The sequence below is a fragment of the Charadrius vociferus genome, unplaced genomic scaffold (genome assembly GCF_000708025.1).
Source record: "Charadrius vociferus isolate BGI_N301 unplaced genomic scaffold, ASM70802v2 scaffold68, whole genome shotgun sequence".
NCBI classification, from domain to species: Eukaryota; Metazoa; Chordata; class Aves; order Charadriiformes; family Charadriidae; genus Charadrius; species Charadrius vociferus.
The window spans coordinates 2,636,890-2,660,817 of NW_009649946.1; the positions used below are offsets into that span (position 1 = coordinate 2,636,890).

A 23,928-nucleotide genomic window follows, 5' to 3' on the forward strand; every position below is an offset into this window, starting at 1 on the left:
TAGGATCCTTAAAATCAGGCTGCTAATTTCATACTTATTAGCTAACCTCTTTTCAACTGTTTATGTTGTTTCAGAACTGAAACACTTATTTAGCTGTCTAGATAAAAAGCAAAGTGCCTAACTGAAGGGGGTAACTCTGAAAATACTGGTGCAGTTTGGGTCTTAAAGCTGAGTAATGCCAAACTCTTTCTATAAGTTGCTGAACATCTTCATATTACACTGAAATGAGTAAGAACTCAGGATAACTTATTTTATGGGATCAGGCCTCTGATGGAGTAAAGGATAAACTTCTCATATTTCAGAAATACCTGTCTTCAGACTATACTGAGGGTGTGTTTGGTACTGTACAGACGAAGAACTGGAAAATTCAAGAGAGTTACTTTCGTAATTTGTAATTATTAAATGCTGAAAATCATTTGGGTTTTGGTTTGTTTTACAGCTTCATAGAAGTGAAACAATTCCTTACTACAAAATCCCTGCAAGATATAAGTTTTGAAACTATGGGGTTTGGACTCGAAGTACCATCACAACTGTAACTAGTTACAGGTTATGCAAATGCCTCTAATGAAAATTTAGCATGCTTACAATCAAATAAAATACATATTTTTAAATGTGATGAAATCTGTTTGAAATTACTAGGTACCATCTACTGTAAATACAGGAGAGACTCTTCCTTTTTACGTTTCAAGCCTAGTTCTTAACTAGTGCCAAATAAGCATAATTTATTGTTTTGGATTTTTAATATATAATGTAAACTAAGAAATTATTTTTCACATCTGCTTGTTCATTCTTTTTGATCTCAAAGACCATGCGATTAGTGCCAAAGGATATTTCCGAATTACATTTATCATTTTGCATGATTTCCTCCTATAGCTGTCTTTTAGCAAAATACTTTCAGTGTCTTAAAAATAAACGATTTCATTAAAGATCCTACTTGTTTGCGATCATACGAACATACTGGAAGATGATCTCCAGCTGACTGTGATAGGCATTCCAGATTTGAATATTTGTGGGATTTGACACTTCATAAAACTAGTAATGAAATTAGGTGCTGCTTTTACTTTTACTGGTGTAAATTTTGGCTATGGAGGGACGCATTGGTGCAGAATTACTGCAGTGCACTCTCTGCCAGCGCTGCATTCTCTGCCTGCTGACAATGCTGCCTCACAGGTGACAGGGCTTTGTTTTTTTCATAATAGCGCAGGTATTTAAAAAAGCTTTCTGTGGATTTATTCATGTCATTAGCCATAGCAGCCCCTAGCATTTTCACACAGGTCTTTATCCGAAAATACCTGCTTAGTAAAATGTGTGCATCTTTTCACTTACTTTTTGTAATTTATGAGCTAAAACTAATTGTGAAAGGCAGCTTCTCCTCCTTAACTACATTGAACCTGTGCTGATTTATGCAATCTCAGAATCTGCTTCGTATTTTCAAACCAGTAAGCCTGCTAGGAACACAAGAAGGCCACTACGTTGATAGCATTTCACTTGTGCCATGTTGACAACTTGTGCCATGTTGACAATTCGTGCTCATGGGAAGCAGTGAAAATTCTTTTGAGAGCAGCATGACATGTCTGGACCTGCCCAGTCTAGCCATTCTTTCGTTTCCCAGTGCTTTGTTTTTAGACCTTTGCAGGAACAAATAATATAAGCAAGAGGGTGAAAACAGTTGGGATGTAGTGTGTTGAGTGTAGCTGGTGCCTAACAGAGCCTGGACAATGCTCAAGGCAGCAGCCTGTGGCTCCACCCTTGCAGCACTGAGGTAGTAACTCTTGACATCATCATCTTGACATTGGTCATTTCTTTGTTCTTTCAACAAGGACAACGTTTGCCGTTTTTAATACATAATTTCCTTGTAGTATTGAATCTGCACTCTTTCTGGACCAACAGCAGTAGCCAGCAGGTTTGTTTTTTTTCCCATCTGTATTTTGCTAAAAGGCTTTTTCTTGGAAAAATATCTTTGCTTCATGTATGGTTTTGCCTCACAGCCAGCCTGCTGCAATGTGCCTCTCGCAGAGGTACTCCTGGGACTCATGCAAGAATTTGAATTAGCACAAATTACTTAGCCTTTTTTTTTCTATATTTTGTATCTGTGATGTGCACCTAGCTCCTATTTGCAACTTAAAGCTAGGGTATGATTTGATTATCTGAGGATCCAAAGAACTATTGTATCTGCTCCTGGTGTCCTTCGTCATTACATTTCCTCAGGCCAGGGTCTGTTTTCTAGCCTTGAGGCAAAAAGGCACAGCATAACACCTCCGTATGACTAACCTGTCTTACCCTGCAGACCAGGGTGGCTGCTGAACATGTTCCCTGGCCTGTGCTAACCTCCAAACCTTGCCCAGCATTGCCTAGTACAGTGCTGGATGGCTGATGCCAAGACGAGAAGTCACTCTAGCAATATGGCACTCTAGGCAATCGCATGCTTGGGTTCATGCTCCAGCTCTGATTAGTTTATTTATACAGCTGTAACTCTTGTGCAATTCTGAAGAGGCTGATATCAGCTGAGCTGCTCGGAGGACTAGCTACCTGGATTTTATTTTACAGGGTGCAAGAAACTTAAGACACTACTGTTCAGTCTTCAGTGGAAGATGTTACATATAGATCTTGCATCTTGCTTTTGTTCTGGTATATTGTATTTCAGGGCAACTGATCTGGATATGGAGCAGTGGTGGGCTGAACACAATCAAGCAGGGGCTAAATTTGCTAATTTAACTGTATTAATGTGAGAAGAATTAATACTTCTATTGACTATTGATGACACTTTTTTTACACTGTATTAATGTGAAGAGAATTAATACTATTGACTATTGATGACACTTTTTTTAGGATGCCTTTAACCAGAATATTAGATAGGCATATTTAGGACAGAAAACAACCAAAAAATAAAAATTAGGTAATGAATTGTAAAGAGCAGCTGTATAGGGGGAGTTTGTTTATCTCTTAGTATTTTTGAGAACTTTCATATTTTGCTGCTGAAGTTCTAAACTCCATTACTAAGAGGAAAACATGAGGTCATGGCTGCCTCCTGTAGCTCTTGTTGCTTTTCAAGTAATAGTTGATGACCAGATGGTGGCTGTAGGTCATGAAGTGAGCTGAAGCAGGAAGCTAACAAATAATTTAAATCATACTAAAATGAACTAAGCAGCTGGATCATAGTCATACAAATATACTCCATTTGAGGATATGTAAAGATTTATACTCTTCCCCTCTTGCCGAGTTTTTAAGTGCACTTTCAGACCACTCATGCCTTGAGACACTGAGTTCAAAGGCAAAATCTCTTCTGGGTGCTGAGCTCCCACATTTAACTCTTGGAGTATATTTACCTATGGAAAGTAAAGTACTTTGTCCCCTTTCGTTTAGGTCCATGGCTGTTCTCATTTGTAGGAAAGACTTGGCTGCTGGAAATGCAGCCCAGTCCCCAGCCTTGCATGATGAAGTGCTTCATAGGTGCAATACCAGGGAACAAGCTGTGGCTTCTGCAGATCTGCCCTAATTTAGCTATCTCTGTCAACAGAAAACCTGTTTAAAAGCCTCTAAGTTCATGGTCATTTCGTTGTCAGAAAATTTCGCTGAGAATTTTTCCATCTACTCGAATAAATTTTGCAGCTGAAAGCATGCATGAGTGTTGCCAGTGATGAAGGACCTAAATTTTGACAAGTGCTGATAATTTGTTCCCACTCCCAGCAGTATCAGCATATATAGGACATGCCCAAGCCCTCCTAAAATCATGCCCAAAGAAGGTGCGTCTAAAGGCAGTTCTTTGTAATAGTCTTTATGCCAACTTCATACTCTTTGTTTGCCTTTTGAACAGAAAACAAATGGACAAGCTCAAGACTGTCAGGAGCCAGGAGCTGACTCACCCTTTGGAATACAATAGAGATGAAATTTACCCACTACAAGAAGAAAAAAATGCTCATAGCAAGTTCAAAGGAACAGCTAGAGTCACTGAAGAAAATATGAAATCAGAAGAAATACAAGTAAGCTGTCTTCTGTAGAATAAATATGTAGTCTCATCAACTAGTAGCCTTCCATGCAGCCATCTTATGGTAGTATCTAAATCCTTCCATTTGGCACAGATAGACAATTATTCATGCTACTGCTCGAGGAAAGTTGTATGTACAGTGAAGATTTTTCATGTTAATAGGACATTGCTTTGATTTGTGTTTAAAATGTACATCCCACTTCCTTTATACAAGAAAAAAATCAGGTTATGCCTTCTATTTTGTAAGGAAGGTTGGAAGATTCCCATGTTTGTACTGGTTTTCCCAGATCTGAGCCAGCTCTTGAAAATTTTCCGACTCCTGCCACAGTGGTCTTTACACCTTTTTGTTAGAAAGAGACATTGTGCCCATGGCACAGATTTATTGGCCACCATTGTCTATTCTTAACCCTGAGCTGGGAGTTTGTTGATTTTTTTTTTCTTTAAGCTATCCTGACCTTTGGCTTTGAGGTATTTTGATGATATCTAGCTGTGTATCTAACAACCCAACCTGCCTAATAACATCCCTGAGTCATTTATTGTGGTTTATTCTAAGTTCCTTTAGGGTATTCTATCTGTTTGAATCCTCTATTTCAGCCTCGTTAGTGATAAGGGAATCTCTGAATATCTGTGGCTATTATCCCTATTAAGAATTGCTAGACATAATATGACTTCAAGTAATTTTCTAGAAGAGTCACTGATAAAGAGAAGAAAAAAAAATAGTGAGCCATGTAAGACAGTGATAAATGAGACGGGGGCAGCTAAAAGCTATATTTTTATAGGATAAAAGAGTAGGCAATGGTAATGCTCAGAAATGTCTGGAACAATGTTCTGCTGCAAAAGGATGTCTAAACCAAACTGATATATTTGACAGCAAACTGACAATTTCAATGATTTTATTGACCAGAAAAGTTTGAGAACAAATGAAACTGGCAAGATAGTACTTTGTTCAAACTTTCTGTACTTCCTATATTTTTCATTAGTACATTTTTGAAATACATATTTTTGTACCATACACCTAGTGAATGTTTTCTTTGCTCATGTTCCATATTTCTCTAGAGGTAACATTTACAACAGGAAATGGTTGACTGTTTCAGTAAGGTTCTTTTAATATTTTGAATAAAAATATTTTTAATATCCTCTCTGCACAATATTTTGAAACATCAGCTTTATTTCCACCTGGGATTTTTAAAAAAATGTTAGAATTTCTGCCAGGGAATAATTGTGTTTCCTGACTAGGTCTAGCCCTAGAGATGAAGTTTGATAGAATTTTTTTAATCATTTGTTGCCACCTGATAACATAATGAGTGCAGGTCCCGAAAGTTAGCTTTCCACAAAACAATCACAAAACAATTTCTGAGACACTTATCTGTGTGATTCCCAAGTTCAGAAGTTTGCTGCTTCTTGAAGATGGCCAATGGATATGCCAAATTCTGACCAGGCAGCTCATAGCAAAGAAAGGTTGGTGATGAGGACACAAGTGGGCAGATAGACAAGTGAAGGGAAAATAGGAAAGGGTTGCATGTGACAATTGATTGACCACAGAGCAAACTGCACATTTCTAGTTTACCTCCACCAACATTGCATTTGCAGTATCCAGCATGAGTGCTTTGAAAGAAGAGGACTCAGAGTTGGCATGAGCACAGGTGATGAGGGAAGGAGAAGGGAGTAGGGAAAAATAGTGGAGATGCACGTATACAGAAAAGTCCTCTCCAAAATGCACCAAATTTCACTACTTTCATTCTCCTGAAATCAGTAGAAAATTATGTATTTGTGACCCCCTGCTCTTAAAGGACCGTTTAACTAATCATGTGCCCTTGTCACTCCATGAAGATCTGATGAGCTGACATTTTTGCCATTAAAATATACCTTGCATCCTTGCCTTTTTCTGAAAACATCCACATTGAATGGTGAGTCTTTGCATGATTAGTTTGCATTTCCTGATTTTCCTTTACACAGCAAGGACTTTTTGCTGCTCGCTTTGTAACAACTGGTTCGTTTTAAATACAGGAGTTTGCAGGGTAGTGGGGTTTTTTGTTCCTTTGGTCTTTTTTTTAAGAAATCATTTAAAATGTGTTCTTTTTATATTTCAGACCTTTATACTGAAGACTTTTATACTGTAGACCTTTAAGCAGAACAAAAGAGTCCATGCTTGCTTCTGGGTGTATAAGGTGGGCATGCCTAGTTCAGAGCAGGCAATGACATGGCACACTTTTTTTCTACTGGTAGATATTAAAACAGCAGATTGCGGGACTGCAGGAGGAGTTCAAGAGAAATGAGTCCTGCTGGCATGCTGCCTATGGCCAGCTGAGAGACCAGGTTGAGATGCTGACCAGGCAGAACATGGAGCTTCGAGATGAGCTCAGAGTTTCAGAACATCAGAGACGGAAAGCAGAAAAAAACCCAGAAGCTGTGATTTTCACGGACAGAAAGTCAGAGACCCCGGTACTGGAAGATATTATCTGTTTAATAGTGTCTGAAAAATGTAGGTGTAGCTATTCTTTGGAGCTGGCATGTGTGAATACTGTTCCTCCATTCCTGCCATGCTTAGCCTGAAGAGGGGAAAATCAGCTCTGCAGTAAGCTGTATTAAAATACACTCTTTGTGCAGTCCTCTTCCACTTAGCCTTAGTTATCCCTGAAGAAGGTATCTCTACAAGGTGGTTCAGCCAACCTACCTTACACACCTATATCAGGGCAGATGTCTGCCTCCACTAACTAGGGAGGGAGTCTAGATAACTAATTTACATTCAGTGCCTAAATGAGACAACTAAAGTCTCTTGAAATTGATTCTAGTATTTATGTATATAATGCCATTTAACTTTTTAATAAAACAGTTATTCAGCCAGATGCAGACTGTTTTCTGGCAATAGATACAGTGAGACCTTTTATTAAATCTCATTTCAGTTCTTATTTTGTGCTGTAAGCTTTCTGGGAACACAGACACTCGCTGTCAGTGGCCTGCCTTACAAAGGCACAAGTTGGACTCCTGAATGTGAGTTATACTGGGGTGGAGCAGGAAAGACAATCAGGGTGGAAAATAAAGCTGGCTAGCATAAATGGCTCTGGTGATCTCCTGACATCAAAGAGGTTTAATCATAGGTTAACAGATTCTATTACCCTTTCTCATTCAGTGTCCCATTTGTTTAATAGTTAGCTGCTACCTTACTGTATATATCTGAAGAACTTCATTTAAGGGAGTAAAAGGAAGGAAGAAGAATGCTGTTACCCACTTCTTACACAGGAGACAGCAAGTCTTGGTGAAATTAAGTGGTTCAGGCTAGAATTTAAAAGACAGAAGTCTGGTTTGAGTGGGTCATTTCATCTCCCTGTGTATTCAAAGGAGAAAAATACGTGCCTCTAAAGAGGGATCAATTTCATCCTATGTGCGTCAAGGCAACTAGAACAGATAATTATCTTCTAGATGGTGCAGTTTGGGTGAGATGAATCCTATTCTTCCACACAGTGGCTGAACCTAGGAGAAAATAAAATTGAGCCATTTACTGCTAGGTATTTCCCTAATTTGCAAATCTAATATCTAGTAATGTATCTTTAAAAGATGTTACAACCACCAATTAACCTGTCCTTTGCTTTATGGAGTGAAGAAGTTTTGGTCTCTCTTTTTATTTGATTTTAATGTACTTGTTAACGAGATTTTTTCACTTCACACTATTAAGTTCCATTGAAAATGTCATTTCAAGTTACATTTCACTTTATTTTTAATTTTACCAAACCTACCTGTTCACATGACTCATCCTTTCATATATTGTGAAGGTCAGAAAAAAAAGATTAGAGTCCACATACAGAATGAAAAAATATAAACATTCCAATAAAAGCAAGGATAAGAAAAAGCTAATTGACTGCTGTTGTAGGCCCTATTTCTGTGTTATTTCTACTGCTTTGGGACATTTGGTGATGTAGAACTAGTGTTCAATCCACTGAAGATTTTTGTTGTTTGAGAGTAATATGAGATGCTGTATATAAAGATTCTAGGATGCCATATACAAAGATTGTTGTGTCTGGTACTGGAGAGTTTCAGTCCCTAGCAGAACAAGATCTGGAATTTCATTCATTGTGTTTAAATGTCATAATTTTTATTACAACAGAAAATCAGATGGCTTTGAGGGTTGTTTGATTCTACTAGCTGTGCCTTGAACTTAAAATTATATATTTATAACAAATTCTCCATTAGGTTGCAGAAGCTATTCTGCGAGAGACAGCATCATCATCCAAACAAGAAGAAAGATCACGGAGAGATAATCACAAGAGCCACAGCATCTCTCATGTGGGGCCAAAGACATCTTTGCAGAAACACTTCTTTAGAGATGTGAATAGGAAAGTATGCATTCCTATTGCCTGTAGCCACTTTACCACAGTTTCAAATATTTATTTAAAAGAATGTTCTTTGGAATCAAAATTTGTGTAAATGAAAGTCTCTGTATAAGCATAGCCATGTTTTCTTGCAGTGGGCTTGTGCTGTGATTCATTGTAACTTTGCTTGTAGTTTTTCTTCTGGTCTTGCAGTAGCAGGAGACAAGCCCTTTTTTAACCTTTCCAGGCCTAACTGAATTGCCTGTTGTTTGCAGATATTCTCTGAATTCATTGTACCTGCTAGATCACAGATTGGTTTTACAGGGAACCATCATATCCTGCTTCAGCGAAGCATAAATCCAGTATTTTGCCATTTGAGGCCATACTTGCCAACAAGCACTAGTGGCCTTCTGCCTGATAAAGTCTGAGGGAAAATCACTTAGCTTTTTACAAACTGTAACAAGATAACTCAGTACTTCAAGTGAGGTGCTTGTTTTTGACTGCTATCTCTATGACTGGTCCTCCACAGCCAGCTTACCACATTTCTTACACATCTCACTGTTTAGAATATATAGATATCTAAATATCTTGTTGTGCTTTTCTTTCTCTTGGCTTTGTATTTCTTGCTTCTTATCATGAGCATCTTGATTATTACAAGTCCACTTTCTTCCTTTTGCTCACATTTAGCTGAAATCTGTGCTTTGTTCAAGTGAACAGTCTTTCTATGAAATTTCCCCTACCTTCTGGAAACTAATATCCCAACTCTGTTGGCCAAAGCAAAATTTAGCTCAGATTAGCTAACGCACTGCTCTCTCTGTATGCGTAGGGACTGAAATCAAATGTAAAACATGTCAGATGAGAAAGAGGCAACTGTTCCGCTCTAGTGATCATGACAGTGATCATGACAGCTTGAAAGTCACTAGGCAGTGGCTTCAGTGAATCCTGCATGGTGCCTTGTCCCGGTTTGAGGTAAACCAGGACCAGTTTTCTATTCAGTAACTACTTTTTAGCTAAGCCTCTTCTAACAATTGAAATTTACAGCATATTGTGCAGAAACTGTTTGCTCTCAGAGAGATAAGACTTATGTTTATAGTTGATGCCAAGGAATGGTATGCAGAGAGGCTCTTGATTATACTTATTGCTACAACACCCAAGGGCAGCTCACTCTGTTATGTGCCCCATTGGAGGGTCGGAAGTGGAAAAGTGTAGAGGGGTCCCACCTGCGGGGAGGAGCGGACAGGACAGGTGATCCAGAACTGACCAGCAGGGTATTCCATCCCATCTGCCTCATGCTCAGTATAAAAGCTGAGGGATCAAAGGGTCAGCCTCTTTCTTCAGTGGCCAGTGTCCAAGGAGGATTCTGTCTGTTCCTCTGCCTGTGATCCCAATCCTCAATCCAGATCTGGAATCCAGTTCCTGTCTGTCACCGAGTCCAGTCTGGGACTTCCCCAGCGCCAGCTGGTGACATGATTGTCATCCTGGGAGCTTGAAATGGTTTTGTATATATTTCATTATTTCCTTTTTATTTTATTATTAATATTTCATTAAAGTAGTTTAATTCCTTTTAAACTCATAAGTGCCTCTCTCCTTTGAAGAGAGGTAGTGGAGAGCATCTGTCGTTCCACCCAGTGGTGGAAAAACCATGACATGCCTGATATGAAAAGAGATAAGAATGACTCTAAACTGAATATTCTTAAACGAGTGAAATCAGTCATGTGTGAAATAGTAGCTTCAAAGAGGATGCAGACATTATGTGTCTGCATACAAGACTGGCTATATTTCTAAGTAATGTATGTTGTTTATAAGTCAGAAAGTGGAGGGTTTAGCTGCAGGAAATTGTTTTATTTGTTCTATGTTGATGTCAGATCTCTCCAGTTCCTTCTTCAGCTGGGATCTCTCCATTCCTCTGTGCTCTGGTGGGCAGAATTACAAGCCAGACAAGTAATGTGGGATATACTATCTGCAGTTAAAGTGGCCAGTAAAGTAAAAAAGCTATCTTTGGTAGCTTACCCTGGAAATTTTCAAGGTATGAAAGGGTTTGTTTCATCTGAACACCTCAAACACTCTTGTGAAATGAGGAAAAACCAGAAATATTTATTCTACATAAAGACTCCCTAAGACCCATTCAGTTAATTTTCCTCTTGTGGCACACAGCCATGTGCGGAAAAAAAAAATAAAAAAATAGCAGCTTCAGCAACAGTTCTGAGAAGGGGGAAGTTGAGGACAGCAGACTTTTGGGCTCGCCATTATCTGAGCTTTCACCATCCAGCCAGCATTGAATCCAATCCAACTGGAATCCAGCACAAGCATGAGCTAGGCTGGTGGGCATAGTGCCCAGATGTCCTGAGTGAACTCTGAGATGTTTGACAGAGACACACGTTCTTTATCTGATCTGATGGCAGAAGAAGGTCCTGCAATTAATAGAGTGGCTGCTGATTATTTGAATCTGGAATTGAAGGCTCAGGTGAATGGAACATTAAACAGAAGCCCAAATTCTGTGTCATAGCACTGGATCTAAACATAGTGACTCACTTGTGTTTCCTTTGTATTTGAGCTCTCTTTCTACCAGGTGGATGCTTTCCCTCAAGATTCTGTGAATCAGGACAATTCTAAATTTTGGTTATAGATAAAACAAACTCTCATGCTGTTTCTGTCCAGAATTGAGAAACTGTGCATGGAAACATCAAAGTGAATTGGATAACCTTGAGTAACAGAAGTAGAGAGGTGTGCCACAGGGATATGTGTATACCTGTATAAGATATATAAGTTAAAGCTAGACTGATGAGTTTCATCAGCTGTAATCAAGAAGGCAAAACAACACTTAACATCTGACAAAGCTAATAGAATTTGAGAATAAAAAAACAATTGGGGAGCAAGTCTGAATAATTATCAGTACCGGTTAAAGACACAGTTTTTTGGAATACGTGATTTTATAAAAAAACCCAACCATATCTGAGAGATGTCCTACATGTCTGAAAAAGACATATTCTAGTTGCCTATAATACTTTTATTAATGATGGTTTCTATTTGTACTATAGCGACCTAGTTGGTGAGGAAGTGGCCACTTCAAGCTGTGCTTTAATGAGACAAGATAAATGTCCATTTTAACTGTATATCATTAGCGATTCTTTCAGAATATGGCTTGGAAGATGTACAGGTTGGCCAAAATGGTTACTATTTATTAATTATGAATATTTATTAATATGAATTGTCTCCAAACAAGCTGATTTCTGAATGCATCATATTATACATTTGGCAGGAGCAAATAGCCAGTTTCCTGCCAGACATGCAACTATGGATAGATACTAGTGATTTCTATAAGAAAAGATACATTCATTTATGGGGGGATGGGGGAGGGAGGAAGGGGGAGTTCTACTGAAAGATATACTGATAACGTTTCTTAATGTTTTTGTTGGAAAGGTTTCAACCAAGGTCAAATGTTTTTACTTCCTTACTTCCATCTTAATAGATGGACTTTGCTTTCTAATCTTGCAAGGGATTTTGATGATCTTTGAGCATGTTATTTCCTTGTCTATGAATGTTCTTCCTGACCATTTACTAACTCTGAAGTAGGGAATTATGAGTTCTAGGAATAGGTAGACAGCCTTATAGTATTTGAATTTTCACTGCTTTATCCATAAGTATTTGTTGCTTTTTCTCAGCTTTTTGATCTGTTAGCGGGAATGCAAATTCTACATGACACAAACTGATATTTGAAGGTTATAAGAGATACTTATTTATGGGAATTGACAAATGAGAGATTTCCAGGACAATTTGACTTGTATCAGAATGATGAAGAACTGTAGGTATTAACATCTGGGAGGAAAAAGCTCATTAGAAAATTTAAAGGATTATTGCTGAGCATGAGGATCAAAGAGAACATCTTATTTCTAAGGTTTCTCTGGTCTAGGTGGGCCCTGAGTAACAACACCTCCTCCTGGTCTCCACTGCCGGCCTAATAGCATAGATCTGTAGGACTGGAGGAACCTCAAGAGATCACTGGTCCCTCCTTTTGCCAAGAGCAGGATCAGTGTCACTGGTCATTACTTAATCTGTGCTTCACTAGCTCCCATGAGAAAGATCCAAAATGAGCTGGCATCTTCTGCTGCCTACCTGTTCTTTTAAACTCCATCTCTTTTGTTGTCACCAGCTAATCAGCTGATTAATTTTTATTCTGTTTTCAGTGGAGATGGGAAACAATTGATATACCTTGCGCATGTTGGGAGGCGTTTTCTTCCTCTGACCCTGCACCCCCTTTGTATCAAGGGTCTGTGTTTACTGGTGATCCACATGTTTCCATTAAAGAAAAGTAAAAATATTTATTGAGATAATTTGATTACGTTGTTTATGAAAGTGATGGAATTGAGAGAATCTTTATCAAGAACCTCATCATGTGTGATTAACCCAAATACTGAGTACTTGGGTCTCTTAAAAACTGTAGAGCTAAATTGCAGTGGTTGCCTGGGTTACAGTGATTGCTACGATTTATGAAATGTCTCTTAGAATGACATCCATCTGTATGAAAACAGAGACCACACATGATTCACTAAGCCTGTCTTGATTCCTCTGACATTATTGCTTTAAAAATAGGTATGTTAGTGTATAATTTAAAAATTTGTAATCTACCTGAGGTATAAAATTGAAATCAGCAGGTTTTACAATGGTATATGTAGCAAGTTGAAGTACGTTTACTAACACTGTTCTGTGTGGAGACTCCCTCAGATGAATTGGTTGTTATTTAGATACATAGGGAAAAAACCTCACCGTGTTCATGGAAACACCTCTTTTTCCTCTCCGCCTTCATCTTGCTCCTTCACTTTTGCAGTCCAATACATCCTGAGTTCATTAGTTCTTAAAGTTAGAAAGAATGAGCATGCACCTCTTCTCATCATAACTGTAAGGCCCATACAGGTCTCTGTCCCTTGGTTAAGGCATCACCCATTGAATTGCATTGCATCCGTAAATGTTGACTTCAGAACATCCTTTTCAAAGGTGGGTTTTAGATAGCTCATAAGGTCTCCTTTTCTAAAATAAGTTTTCTAGGCAGCTCTGTATTAAAACTCTTGCCATAAAGTATTTTCTGTTTACAAGCCTTATGTAGGTAGTTCTTCAAAAGTTTTAATTGCAACGTTCTTTCTGTAATACATCACAGCAAAAAAAAAAAATGTTGTCACACGTTAGTGTCTGGCTGAAGCTAATGAATATTTGAGCTGCTGTGGCCCTGTTGGCACTTTCTGATGTTGGTGAACTGGCTCACAACTAACCAGGCAGAAAAAAGCTGTTAATTTTTTGCCTGATTCTACTCGCTGAGCCAGGTCAATCGTCCTCTGCAGTTGGTGGTGCCACATAAAGGAGGGGCTGGAAACATGTGGCTGGTGACAGAAGAAAAGGAGTGGAACTCCAGCAGGATTGGGCTGAGCTTGGCTTGAGCTGCTGTGAAACTGCACCACTGGCTTTTCAAGTTTTTTTCTCTTAAACCACTCAGTAGTTTCAGTCTTGAGATCTTTAGCAATAAAATGATGGCTCAGGAGCTGCAATTTCTGAGATAATATCTCTTCATAAAAAATAGTTTTAAAGGTCTTTAGTACTATACCACTTGTCTCAAGCTGAAGTTCCAGGCATATTTTGACAGTTTGCCTACTCACTTATCTTTGAAATCATGATTATATTCAGAGAACTCAGGTTTATTCACAGAACCTGCCTGCAGAAAACATCTCCAAATTCAAAGTAGAATTCATATTCCTTTAACAATTAATTCTATTAATTTCTGTACCTTTTAGCATCCTTGTGCGAAAGAGCTAGTCAGTTGCCTATCTCCTGCTCAGAACTGTTTTACACTTGAAGGAAAAAAATTAGCCTTTTAAAATTCTACAGCTTTCTGGTGTTGCAATAGGATTTCTTTCGTGGCTCCTTCCTTGTAAGAACATCCATTAAATTGTAGTGTCATTTATTAACATAAATAAGAGAATACTATCCACAACAACAGATCCCCTAAATTTCATTGATCAAATGGAGAAAATTTTACAGCTCTCAAAAAATGGCCATAGTGACTGTTGTCAGAGACGGAATTGTGCAGTCTTTCTGTGTTTGTGATTTGCTAGTCCTATATCCCTTGAGCAATAGCTCATGGACTTGGGCAAATGAAGCTAATGGCAAATATATTCTTTCCATGGACTGCTTATACTCACCTTCCCAAGCAGGCACTCTCCAGTGTGCAAGACATTTCAAAATCAGAGTACCTGGTACCGTTTCCATGGGTTTTTTTGAATGTTTCTTTGTTTCTGACCATCACGTGTTCACTCCTAGTCATTCACCAGATTAATGCATTACAGATTCTTCTGCTGTCAGTTCTGACAGACACTGACACCAGCCCTTGCCATTTCTGGGACAATTTCAGCAATGTGGGCAGTGATACCATGCCTTTGTCTCATACTGCCAGGCATTTCTACATTAGGTTCAGTAGCTTCAAAGTTTTGACTAGGTGAGAATGCAACCTCAGTTTTCCTGTCATACCAACGTAACCTGGCAGTCATTATGTAAATCCTATATATCTCATAGTGATCATGCAGAATATGGTATGTTTCCTCTGTGCTCTGATCTAAGGTCCCCCAAGAAAAACTGGGGAAGTGCTTTTGAGCAACTGTGCTATAGTTTGTTTGAAACAGTTCACATCTCATTTCCCTTCTGTGTCTCATATCTATCTTAGGGTCCTACAAGGCTTGTGTCAGCCTTGGTTGATGGAGAGGTATGAGAGCAAAGTGTAAAAACAGTGGACATCTGACAAGTAAAAATGAACGGTCATGCAATATATTTTACTGGGATCAGCTCAGTTGTGGTATCCCAGGGAAGGATATCTTTCCTGTTGTTGGCAGGGTGGTTGTGCTGAGGCATCAGAGCCTGAGAGCAGCTGTTGGCCTTGCACTATGCTCCTACAATTGCCCTTGACTTGCATCATTGTCCAAGTAGAGAGAAATATGGGAAGCAAAGTAAGACCTCAAATAGAGACTTATGGATAAAATGTGCGTGTGTGTGTATGCCCACATACAAAAATAAGTATTTTCTTAAAAATTTTTAACACTTAATGATGCACCTGTTGTAGGACTTTTAATGCTATTTGAAGACGTTTATATCAACTTAACACAAATGTATTCAAACCTTTTAGGCAATAAAAAGCTCTGTGCAAAGGGCTGATCCTTTGAGATTGGTGATAAAGGAACATCACGAAAAGAAACCATCCAACTGCTCCCTTGGCAGAAGCACAACACCGACTGGCAGGAGAACACCTCACCAGGGAAGACTGACACCTTTTGAACCAGAAAAAGTAAGCCAGTAGCAAGGTCTATTTAGACTGCCCTTATTTTCTTTTTACAGTGCCATTCAGAAGCTGGATGGGGACCATGATCCCCACATAGCTGCTGCTTGGTCTTCTTTCCCTGGTACTGCAGGGTTTTTGCCAGAAATTATATTACAGACTGTTCGTACATTGAGCTATTCAGGCACCTGGAGGCCAGAGCATGGGTGAATGCTTTGAAACCTGCTGCCCCTGCCCTCAGAAAAAGTTCAGAGGTGATCACATGCACCAAGCACCGGGGCATCCCACGGCCAGTGGCTCCCTGGGGGCCAGGGCCTGGGAGCACTGGGTGCAAAAGGGGCCTCCCGAGGGGGTCCAGGGGCAGGGCCCATCCCCAGCCAGGGAGAAGGGCAGGCCGGGGATAGGTGTCAGGGTCAGGCCAGAATCCCAATCGTCAAAGCCCGTAGTGATGAGGTAGGTCTGGGGTTACACCAGGAAGTCGGCCCATGGGTCGGGCTGGGGTTCGGATCAATGAGGTGCATGGTCAGGCACAGGTATGGCTGAGATGCAACTCAACAAGGACCAAGTGCAAGAGCCACAGCTGAAATGCAGCTGCCAAGAAAAAGGGGTGGGGGTGGAGGGGGCTGTCTCAGGCTTCTTCTAGCTCTTTCACCCACATCTCTTTCTTCACAACAGTATGAACCAAGGTTAGGTACTTGCACCATATCAGCAAGCTGGTCATGCGCACAGGCAGCTAAACTCCTAGAAAGGGGAAGTGCACTTCGGCTATGTCACTGATAGGTCCCATGTTACAGTGAAGCATGACTGTATGTCAGGGCCTCTCCATTTTGCTTCAGGTTGTACATCAACACTCTCCTACTGGGAGAAGAACAGATGATAAGAAATCCCCTGGAGCTGTCTCACATCTAAGTGGTTTTAAGGAGCCTAACTCATCTTCCTGTGTAAAAGGTAAGATTCGTGGTAACTTTTTGCCTGCATAGAGTGGTCTGCAAACGACTTGGAGATGCTGGTCCCCAGCTCTTGGCTCACAGGTAATATGTTGTCACTAAAACTCTCCTATAACACTTTGAAGAATTATAAAATTTGTATTTTACAAGAGAAGGAGAACACACTGTGCTGTTGCTTGCAATTTATTCATTGAGTTTGTCATCGTGGAAGCCCAGAAGGGGGAGAACGGGTGCAGTCTGCACTTCTCTGGCCCAAAACAAAGCACCTTCAGGAGGATGGGCAAGCTGTTAACAAACATTATCAGCATAAAAAGCAATGTGCTACAAGCATCTGAGAGCTAGCATCTTTTAAAAAACTTCTGAAATAGATGCGGAAATATCTGATTTAGCAATTTTCATATGCTTTCAATGACTCCTTTTTCTTTGCTTTTTCTCATAGGCAGGTCTTTGCCCATTTCAGATAGCTCAGAAGACATGACCCTCTCACATAACCACAGCAACAACACTTGCAGCTTTGAACTCTACAGTAACAATGAAGAAACAGAGGTATTTCACAATACAACTCTATAAAATAATTCAGTGAGTCTGTGATCTCAGTTTTCATATACAGCATGCTAATGCCCATTTAGCTGGGAACAATACTGGCTTTATTTTCTTGCCTCTACTCGTGACAATATTGCAGTGGCTTACAAATAGTATAGCAGATTTCTTTATCAAGATATTCCTGCACAACTGTTGGACATTAAAAATTTATGTTGCTAGTTAACGTTTTAATTTTGGCTCAGGAAGAAGAGAGTCTTAACCTTAAAAAGACAGAAAAATTGCTAAAACCTCAGAATAAAGTTGCTTTTGTGACCACACACAGGAGAAGTGGCATAACTAAGCATGACAACAAATTACCTACAGACAGTTGTCCTGCTTTTCTGGATGCTGAAGCAAAGGTTTGAGCAACTTACGGTTCTGGGTCTTCTATGATTAGCAACTGTCTTCCTTCCATTTGTGAACTGAAATAAAACACACCAATAAAAAGAAAATCCTTCATGCAATGAACACAGAGATTTAGGGATGCATCTGGCAACTTCAGGCACTGTGTTTACAGCTATTTACTGGAGCATATCATTGCCCTGTGGGAAGCAGTACTCCCTGTTCCTTTGGATCCCACAATTCAAAATGCATCACATCTTCAAACTGTAATTAACATTAGTTAGTAACTGTTCCGGATGCTATGTGCCAGATGTCAGTTAACTTAAGGCTCCTTTATGCTGACAGACAGTGCAAAGAACACTCATTGTAATGGTAAATTGGATGTGTAACATCCTGAATAGCACTTAGTTACATAGTTAGCATTACCTACAGCTAAGAACCATGTAATTTGTTTTAGAAGAGTGGATCTAGCTAATACAGGTACCTTTCTTTGCAAATCAGTAAGCCAATATTCAGAGATAGTTCTGTTCTTTGTTCCTGTGTTTAATCTCTCCATTTCTTATAGTGTAGTTTTGCCAGAATGCACTCTTTTCTCCTCATTTTTGGACTTTCTCTATGCTGTCTTTTGCTTTGCAAACTGAAATTAATTGGAGTTAAAGTGCAACCTTCCTAGTTAGGACTAAAATACCAAAATTCATTACAAATGCAAGGCAATAACAGAAAGAAGGGCAACTTACCTCTGTGTTTGTGAAAGTAAATGTTTTTTGCATAGCTGATTAAAATTAATGAAAATATGTTAAAAACATTTCTATTTATACAACACTGACTGTGATGTTTTCACAATATAGCCTCTAAAATCAATATTATCTAGAAGATCAGTGCTATATCAAGAAAGAAGAAAAATTGAGGAAGAGGTGCAGGAAAAAATAGAGCATCAGGATGGAAAGGTGAGGTAAAATAGGATGCAAAAGTACTTGAAGAGATCACCGATAGGACTGCAGTATAGATGGGAATCACTGCTTCAAGTAGCCTGAGACAATTATGCCTCCAATTAAGTAACTGCACCTTAAAGGAGAGCTGAAGTGTAAAGTTCACAACCTGAATGGTAGAAAATATGTATGGCTGATGGGCTGGAAATCAAGTAACCAAATTATCTTCTTATCTTCCACATGGATTTGCTCTATGACTTTTACCAAGTCCTTTTTGTTTCAGCTACATCATTTGCGGGCTGGGAGGCATGATATGCTTACCGTTAGAAATGAAAATGTGCTAGTGGGATAGTGATGGTGTTTTGTCATGCAAGACTAAAGGCCATTCTTTTGTTTCCTTGGAAGTGAATTTAAAGGCAGTGAGCTGTGCCAGCTGGACACCATTTGTGGGAGAGGTCTTTCGTTACACACAACTGGCTACACATGGAGTGGCATCAGCAGAGTTGTGCTTGATGCACCCAGCCTGTCCAGTTTGCTCAAGCCACCTGTCAAAATCCCCAGTGATTCCCCAGCTACATCTCGAGATTGCTTCCAGCTGCCCCTTGTCCTGAGGCTCATAGTTCAGTGTGGCAGCTGGTTTTGCCCTTTTTCTGGAAATCTCTGTCTTCCAGGAGGGGCTGAGTGGGCAATTCTTGCTGGCTTCCCATTGTGTCTCTGCACTGCCTGCCACCAAACTGGATAATTTGTTCCTGAGTGGCCATATCACCTTTCCTGCACAGCACCTCAGGAATGATCTTGAAAGGCTGATTCTGTAGATGAGTCTATGCATTGGAAATTTGGTGCACTGCTATTGGGAAAGGTTGTCAGCAAGGTGACCAAGTGGGCTGGTACTAGTTTCACTGCTCATAGACAAGGGCTCTTTCCAAGAGTGTCACTGCTCATCTGGGCCAGATCTGAACTCAGTCCCAGATGTCTCTTCAATGACACTACTCCAAGCAGGCTTATCCTGTTAAAACATTCCCTTGCTATTAACTGAGGGTAATCTATGCCCATTTACAGTTGCCAATTCTGGGTAAGGCTTTTGGCTAGATAAAGTTAAGACAGTAATTCAGTTTCTGTGTCTGTTTGGTTCTGGGCTTCTCTTCTCACCCTGCCGATACAGGCATTGATTAATGGTACCTTCCGCTGAGCAGTCATAGAAATGGCTTTTCCAATATAAAAGTTGTTCAGGGAATACTGGTTTGAGATGCCAATTCTTTTATAGCTAATGCTGAGATGGGGTCTGTGAAAGCTTCTACCAATCACAATTCGCTTTCATAGAAGTAGAAAATACAGTATCTGTTGTTTTGATCCTCAAAAGAAAACTAATTGTGAAAAAAAGTTCACTCTGACATTTTTCCCACCAGATTTTATTAATAAAATTGAGTGGTGGGTTGAACTTTCTTGTGCAACTAGACAGAGAGGTCAAAGTGGGGACTGATGCCCTTAGAAAGAGATATTAACTCTCATTTAGACTATGTGGAACTTCTTGTAGCAATGCCTTTTGTCACGGCCTTCCAGTATCTGAAGAGCACCTACAAGAAGGCTGGAAAGGGACTTCTTACAAGGACATGTAGTGACAGGATGAGGCGTAATGGCTTCAGACTGGAAGAGGGTAGATTTAGAATAGATATTAGGTAAAAAAAACTTCACAATGAGAGTAGTGAGGCATTGGAACACGTTGCCCAGGGAAGTTGTAGAGGCCCATTCCCTGGAGGTGTTCAAGGCCACGTTGGATGGGGCTTTGAGCAACCTGGTCTAGTGGCAGGTGTCCCTGCCCATGGCAGGGGCATTGGAACTAGATGATCTTTAAGGTCCCTTCCAACCCAAACAAAAATTCTTACAAAAAAAAAAAAAAAAAAGTAGGTGTAAGACCATCTTTCCATTACTAACTAGTAATTTTTAAATAAAGTAATTTCTAAAAAACTAAAATCTTGCCCTCAGTAATCATTACAATGCCTGTTTGGGCATACCACATTTCTCTTTGCCCAAGCATATTTATTCTTTCTTGGCTTGTTTTGTTTGGGAGGTATTCCCTTTTTGTGGAGGGTGTGTTAAAATTTGAGGCATATGGCAGAGCTATAGGGCACCTTCTGGTTTTTCTCTTCGTTGGACTTCTCCAAATGAACTATATTATGGGATTTGATACATGGTGAACAGAACCAGCTGCCATAGCAATTCCAGGAAAATTGATTAACCAGAGGCTATGGTAGGTATGAAGTCTTCTTTGACCAATGTATTGTTTGTAAAAGAGCACACAGATGACATTATTGCCCCTGTTGTTAAGAAGTCTTCAGCAATTCTGCGGATCTCTGCATGCAGCCACATTTAATTCTGTAGTACTGAATGTCCGTACAGGCTTATGTTACTTGGAATAAAATGGTTGTTAACACATGTCAGCAGTCTGTGTTAAAATATCAAGTTTAATCATTTTGGTTCACACAATCCAGAACTGGGGTCTCCTGAGTGACTTGGAATGTGTAGCAGCATATATGAAATTAGTACAGAGAGTAACTCACCAAAGTCAGTCAAGGAAAAACCTGAATGGCTTCCTTATTGCCACAGGGCTGTGTGTGAGCCTTACCTCGCTGAACAGAAAAACAAGTTGGTGGGGTGGGAACTTGGGCCGAGTGCTTGAAGTGAGTTCATTTTTTGAAAAGAAAATTACTTTAGGTCTCTTTTACACCCAAATGAGGCAAAAATAACGTACCTGTACTGCAGAGATAGCTTTTCAAATACAAAGGTATAGCGTGACTTAATTCAAGCTCCTATTTAATTGGAATGCAATGCAATGTTATTCATGTCCTTTAACTTAATTTACATTAGAAGCTCTATGTGTTTGAAGGTAGAAGAGGTGCTTACTGATGGACGTCGAATCATCACTTTCCGCAATGGTACTAAAAAAGAGATCAGTGCCGACAGAAGGATGACTACCATCAGCTTTTCCAATGGAGATGTAAAGAAGATCATGCCAGATCAGAGAGTGGTGTGTAACTTTTTTTTTTCTTCAAGGAAAATTAAATGATTAAGCGATTTTCCAACAAGGTCCCATCATTTATCTTGATCTGTTAGTTCTGGGAGAAATTGATGAAGGTGTTAGTTTAACAACCCTGAGTGGTGACACTGCTTCATCTACAAGGACAAAAGTGGAAACAGATGAAGGTAACAGTCAAAGGAACAAATGGGTAACTGGCCAAACAGTTTAAAGGAGACTGAAAGAAGGCGAAGGGCAGGGGCAGCCATCTGAAGCAAGGACCAGTTTTTATACATTTGTAGGTTTGGTAGCCCAGGCGGTACTTCCCTCTTGGCATTATGTAAATATAAATAGTTAATAATAATGTGAGCTAGACTGGAAATAAGTGAGGCTTTGGCAGCAGTGGGACTATTTTAAATTAATAGTGCATGGATGGGAGCCAAAGCAAAGAGATGGGAAGATGACTTTCATGCGTGAACTGCTGTCTTGTACGCTACAGAGATGAAAGAAACGACATCTAGACACAGCTATGAGGAGGGTGGTGAATGAGAGGAAGGAACAGAAATGCAAACATAGCTGCTTTTATGGATGGAACATACAGAAAATGACCTTGAAATGACTTTTTTAAGATGGCTTATTTTTAAGCACATTGTTATGGTTGAATCTGCTTATGCAAATATTGTGAACATGCTGCAAACACTTCACTCTCCTTCCAGATTTATTATTATGCAGATGCACAGACAACCCACACTGCTTATCCAGATGGCCTGGAGGTGCTGCAGTTCCCTAATAATCAGATAGGTATGCAAGAGCTCATAAATGTGAACTACATGTGCAGGAAGGTTTCTATTATGAAAGTGTCATCTGATTCTGACTCCAGCAGATTGTGTTTTTTCTTCTCTATTTGCATTGTCTTTGCATTTGACTTCCAGTATGTTCCATCACTTTACTGCTCAGTTTCCTCCTACAAAGCAAAGATAATAATGGGGTGTAAATGCCTCTCTTCTAATTTTGATTATCTGATTATTTGATTCTTTAATTTCTTTAGCAGTATGCTGGATATCATTTCCATCCTCCCTAAAACATCCAAAAAATCTGATCTAGCTCTGTGTAAAGCAACATAAAAGAATGCTAGATAGACTTTTTACATCTTTTCCACAGAAAAACATTATCCTGATGGCACACAAGAAATTGTGTTCCCAGATCACACAGTGAAACGCCTGTATAGTGACGGATTCAAGGAAACTTTTTTCCCAGATGGTACAGTAGTAAAAGTAGAAAAGTAAGTCTCACGTTAACGACAGGAACCAGGAATTGGGCACAGGTACAATGATACTGACATTTAAAACTGTGATTGGTTCTGCATGGCTGGGAAATTTCCAGACAAAAGGAGAAAGGGTTTGTAAAATAACGAGGGTTTTGCTACAATGAGGCATTGAAAATTGTTCACTTCCACCCTGGATGACAGATGACCATTTATCACTGGCAAAGTGACTGTGAAATATTCCTTATTTGTTTCCATGTAACTTTACACTGGCCAGGGTTGCTGGGAGATCACCAGTTGTCTGTGTTAACAATGTGGATAGTAAGGGACTCAGGATGAGGACTCCTGAGCTCTATTCCTAGCTTTTTGGCTCCCTTTCTGATCTTGGGCAAAGCATTTCATGTATTATCTCTCTATTCCTCCATGTAAAATGAGGAAAAATAACAACAGGACTTTCTTACACATGCCTCTCCTGGGCTTAGGGAGGATCCTGTTGTAAAATAAAATCCTGCTTGCAAAATGCCTTGAGATCCCTGCATGAAGAATTAATGTAAAATGCAGATCCCACCATCCGTTAGGCATTATACTATGTACTGAAGTACCTTTGTATTAAAATCTTATTGTGAGATCAGATTTCTAATGCCATCCCATGCAAATTTTGAGGTGAATTATAACCTGAGAAAGTTGTCACTTGACATCGTTTTTCACTTTCGTTGTGTCACATCAGACAGCTCAGTGAGATAGTTTAGTAACAGATAGTGCCCTCTCATCACTTCATTCATTGCTATTTCTTTCAGGAATGGAGATAAAATCGTGGTATTCAGTAATGGCCAAAAGGAGGTTCACACTGCGCAATTCAAAAGGCGGGAGTACCCAGATGGCACTGTAAAAACTGTGTTCTGCAATGGCAGACAGGAAACCAAGTACTCCACTGGACGAGTTCGAATCAAAGATGAGGATGGTAATATTATCCTAGACAAGAAGTGATTCCTCCCCTCAAAGGGCTGTGCTGTACGTAAGTTGCTGAATCCATTTCCCTGGAACATCAAAACCATTAGGAAAATTTAAGCCTTGTGAAAATGAATGGATGGATCTGTAGGGCTGAAATTTACTTTGGTTTGGTGACTGGTGCTCAGTTTGGAATAAACTTACCGAAATGAAATGTCTCTTGAGTGAGACTTGACGGAAATGCAGTAATGCCCTCTTTGTTTATGTAACATTAAAATAAATGTCCATAGTACTTCTCA

General features: G+C 39.6%; 1 protein-coding gene across 1 annotated transcript in view; it reads left to right on the forward strand.

The window, feature by feature from the left end:
• The window catches only part of TCP10L2 (t-complex 10-like 2), a 38,413-nt gene extending 14,745 nt beyond the window's left edge, over positions 1-23,668 (forward strand). Inside the window, exons 8-15 of the mRNA XM_009891474.1 lie at positions 3,815-3,980; positions 6,212-6,467; positions 16,991-17,097; positions 18,324-18,422; positions 21,289-21,429; positions 22,134-22,218; positions 22,579-22,699; positions 23,479-23,668. Of these exons, the coding sequence (XP_009889776.1) occupies positions 3,815-3,980; positions 6,212-6,467; positions 16,991-17,097; positions 18,324-18,422; positions 21,289-21,429; positions 22,134-22,218; positions 22,579-22,699; positions 23,479-23,668 (1,165 nt within the window). The remainder of the gene's footprint in view (positions 1-3,814; positions 3,981-6,211; positions 6,468-16,990; positions 17,098-18,323; positions 18,423-21,288; positions 21,430-22,133; positions 22,219-22,578; positions 22,700-23,478) is intronic.
• Positions 23,669-23,928: the final 260 nt, after the last annotated feature.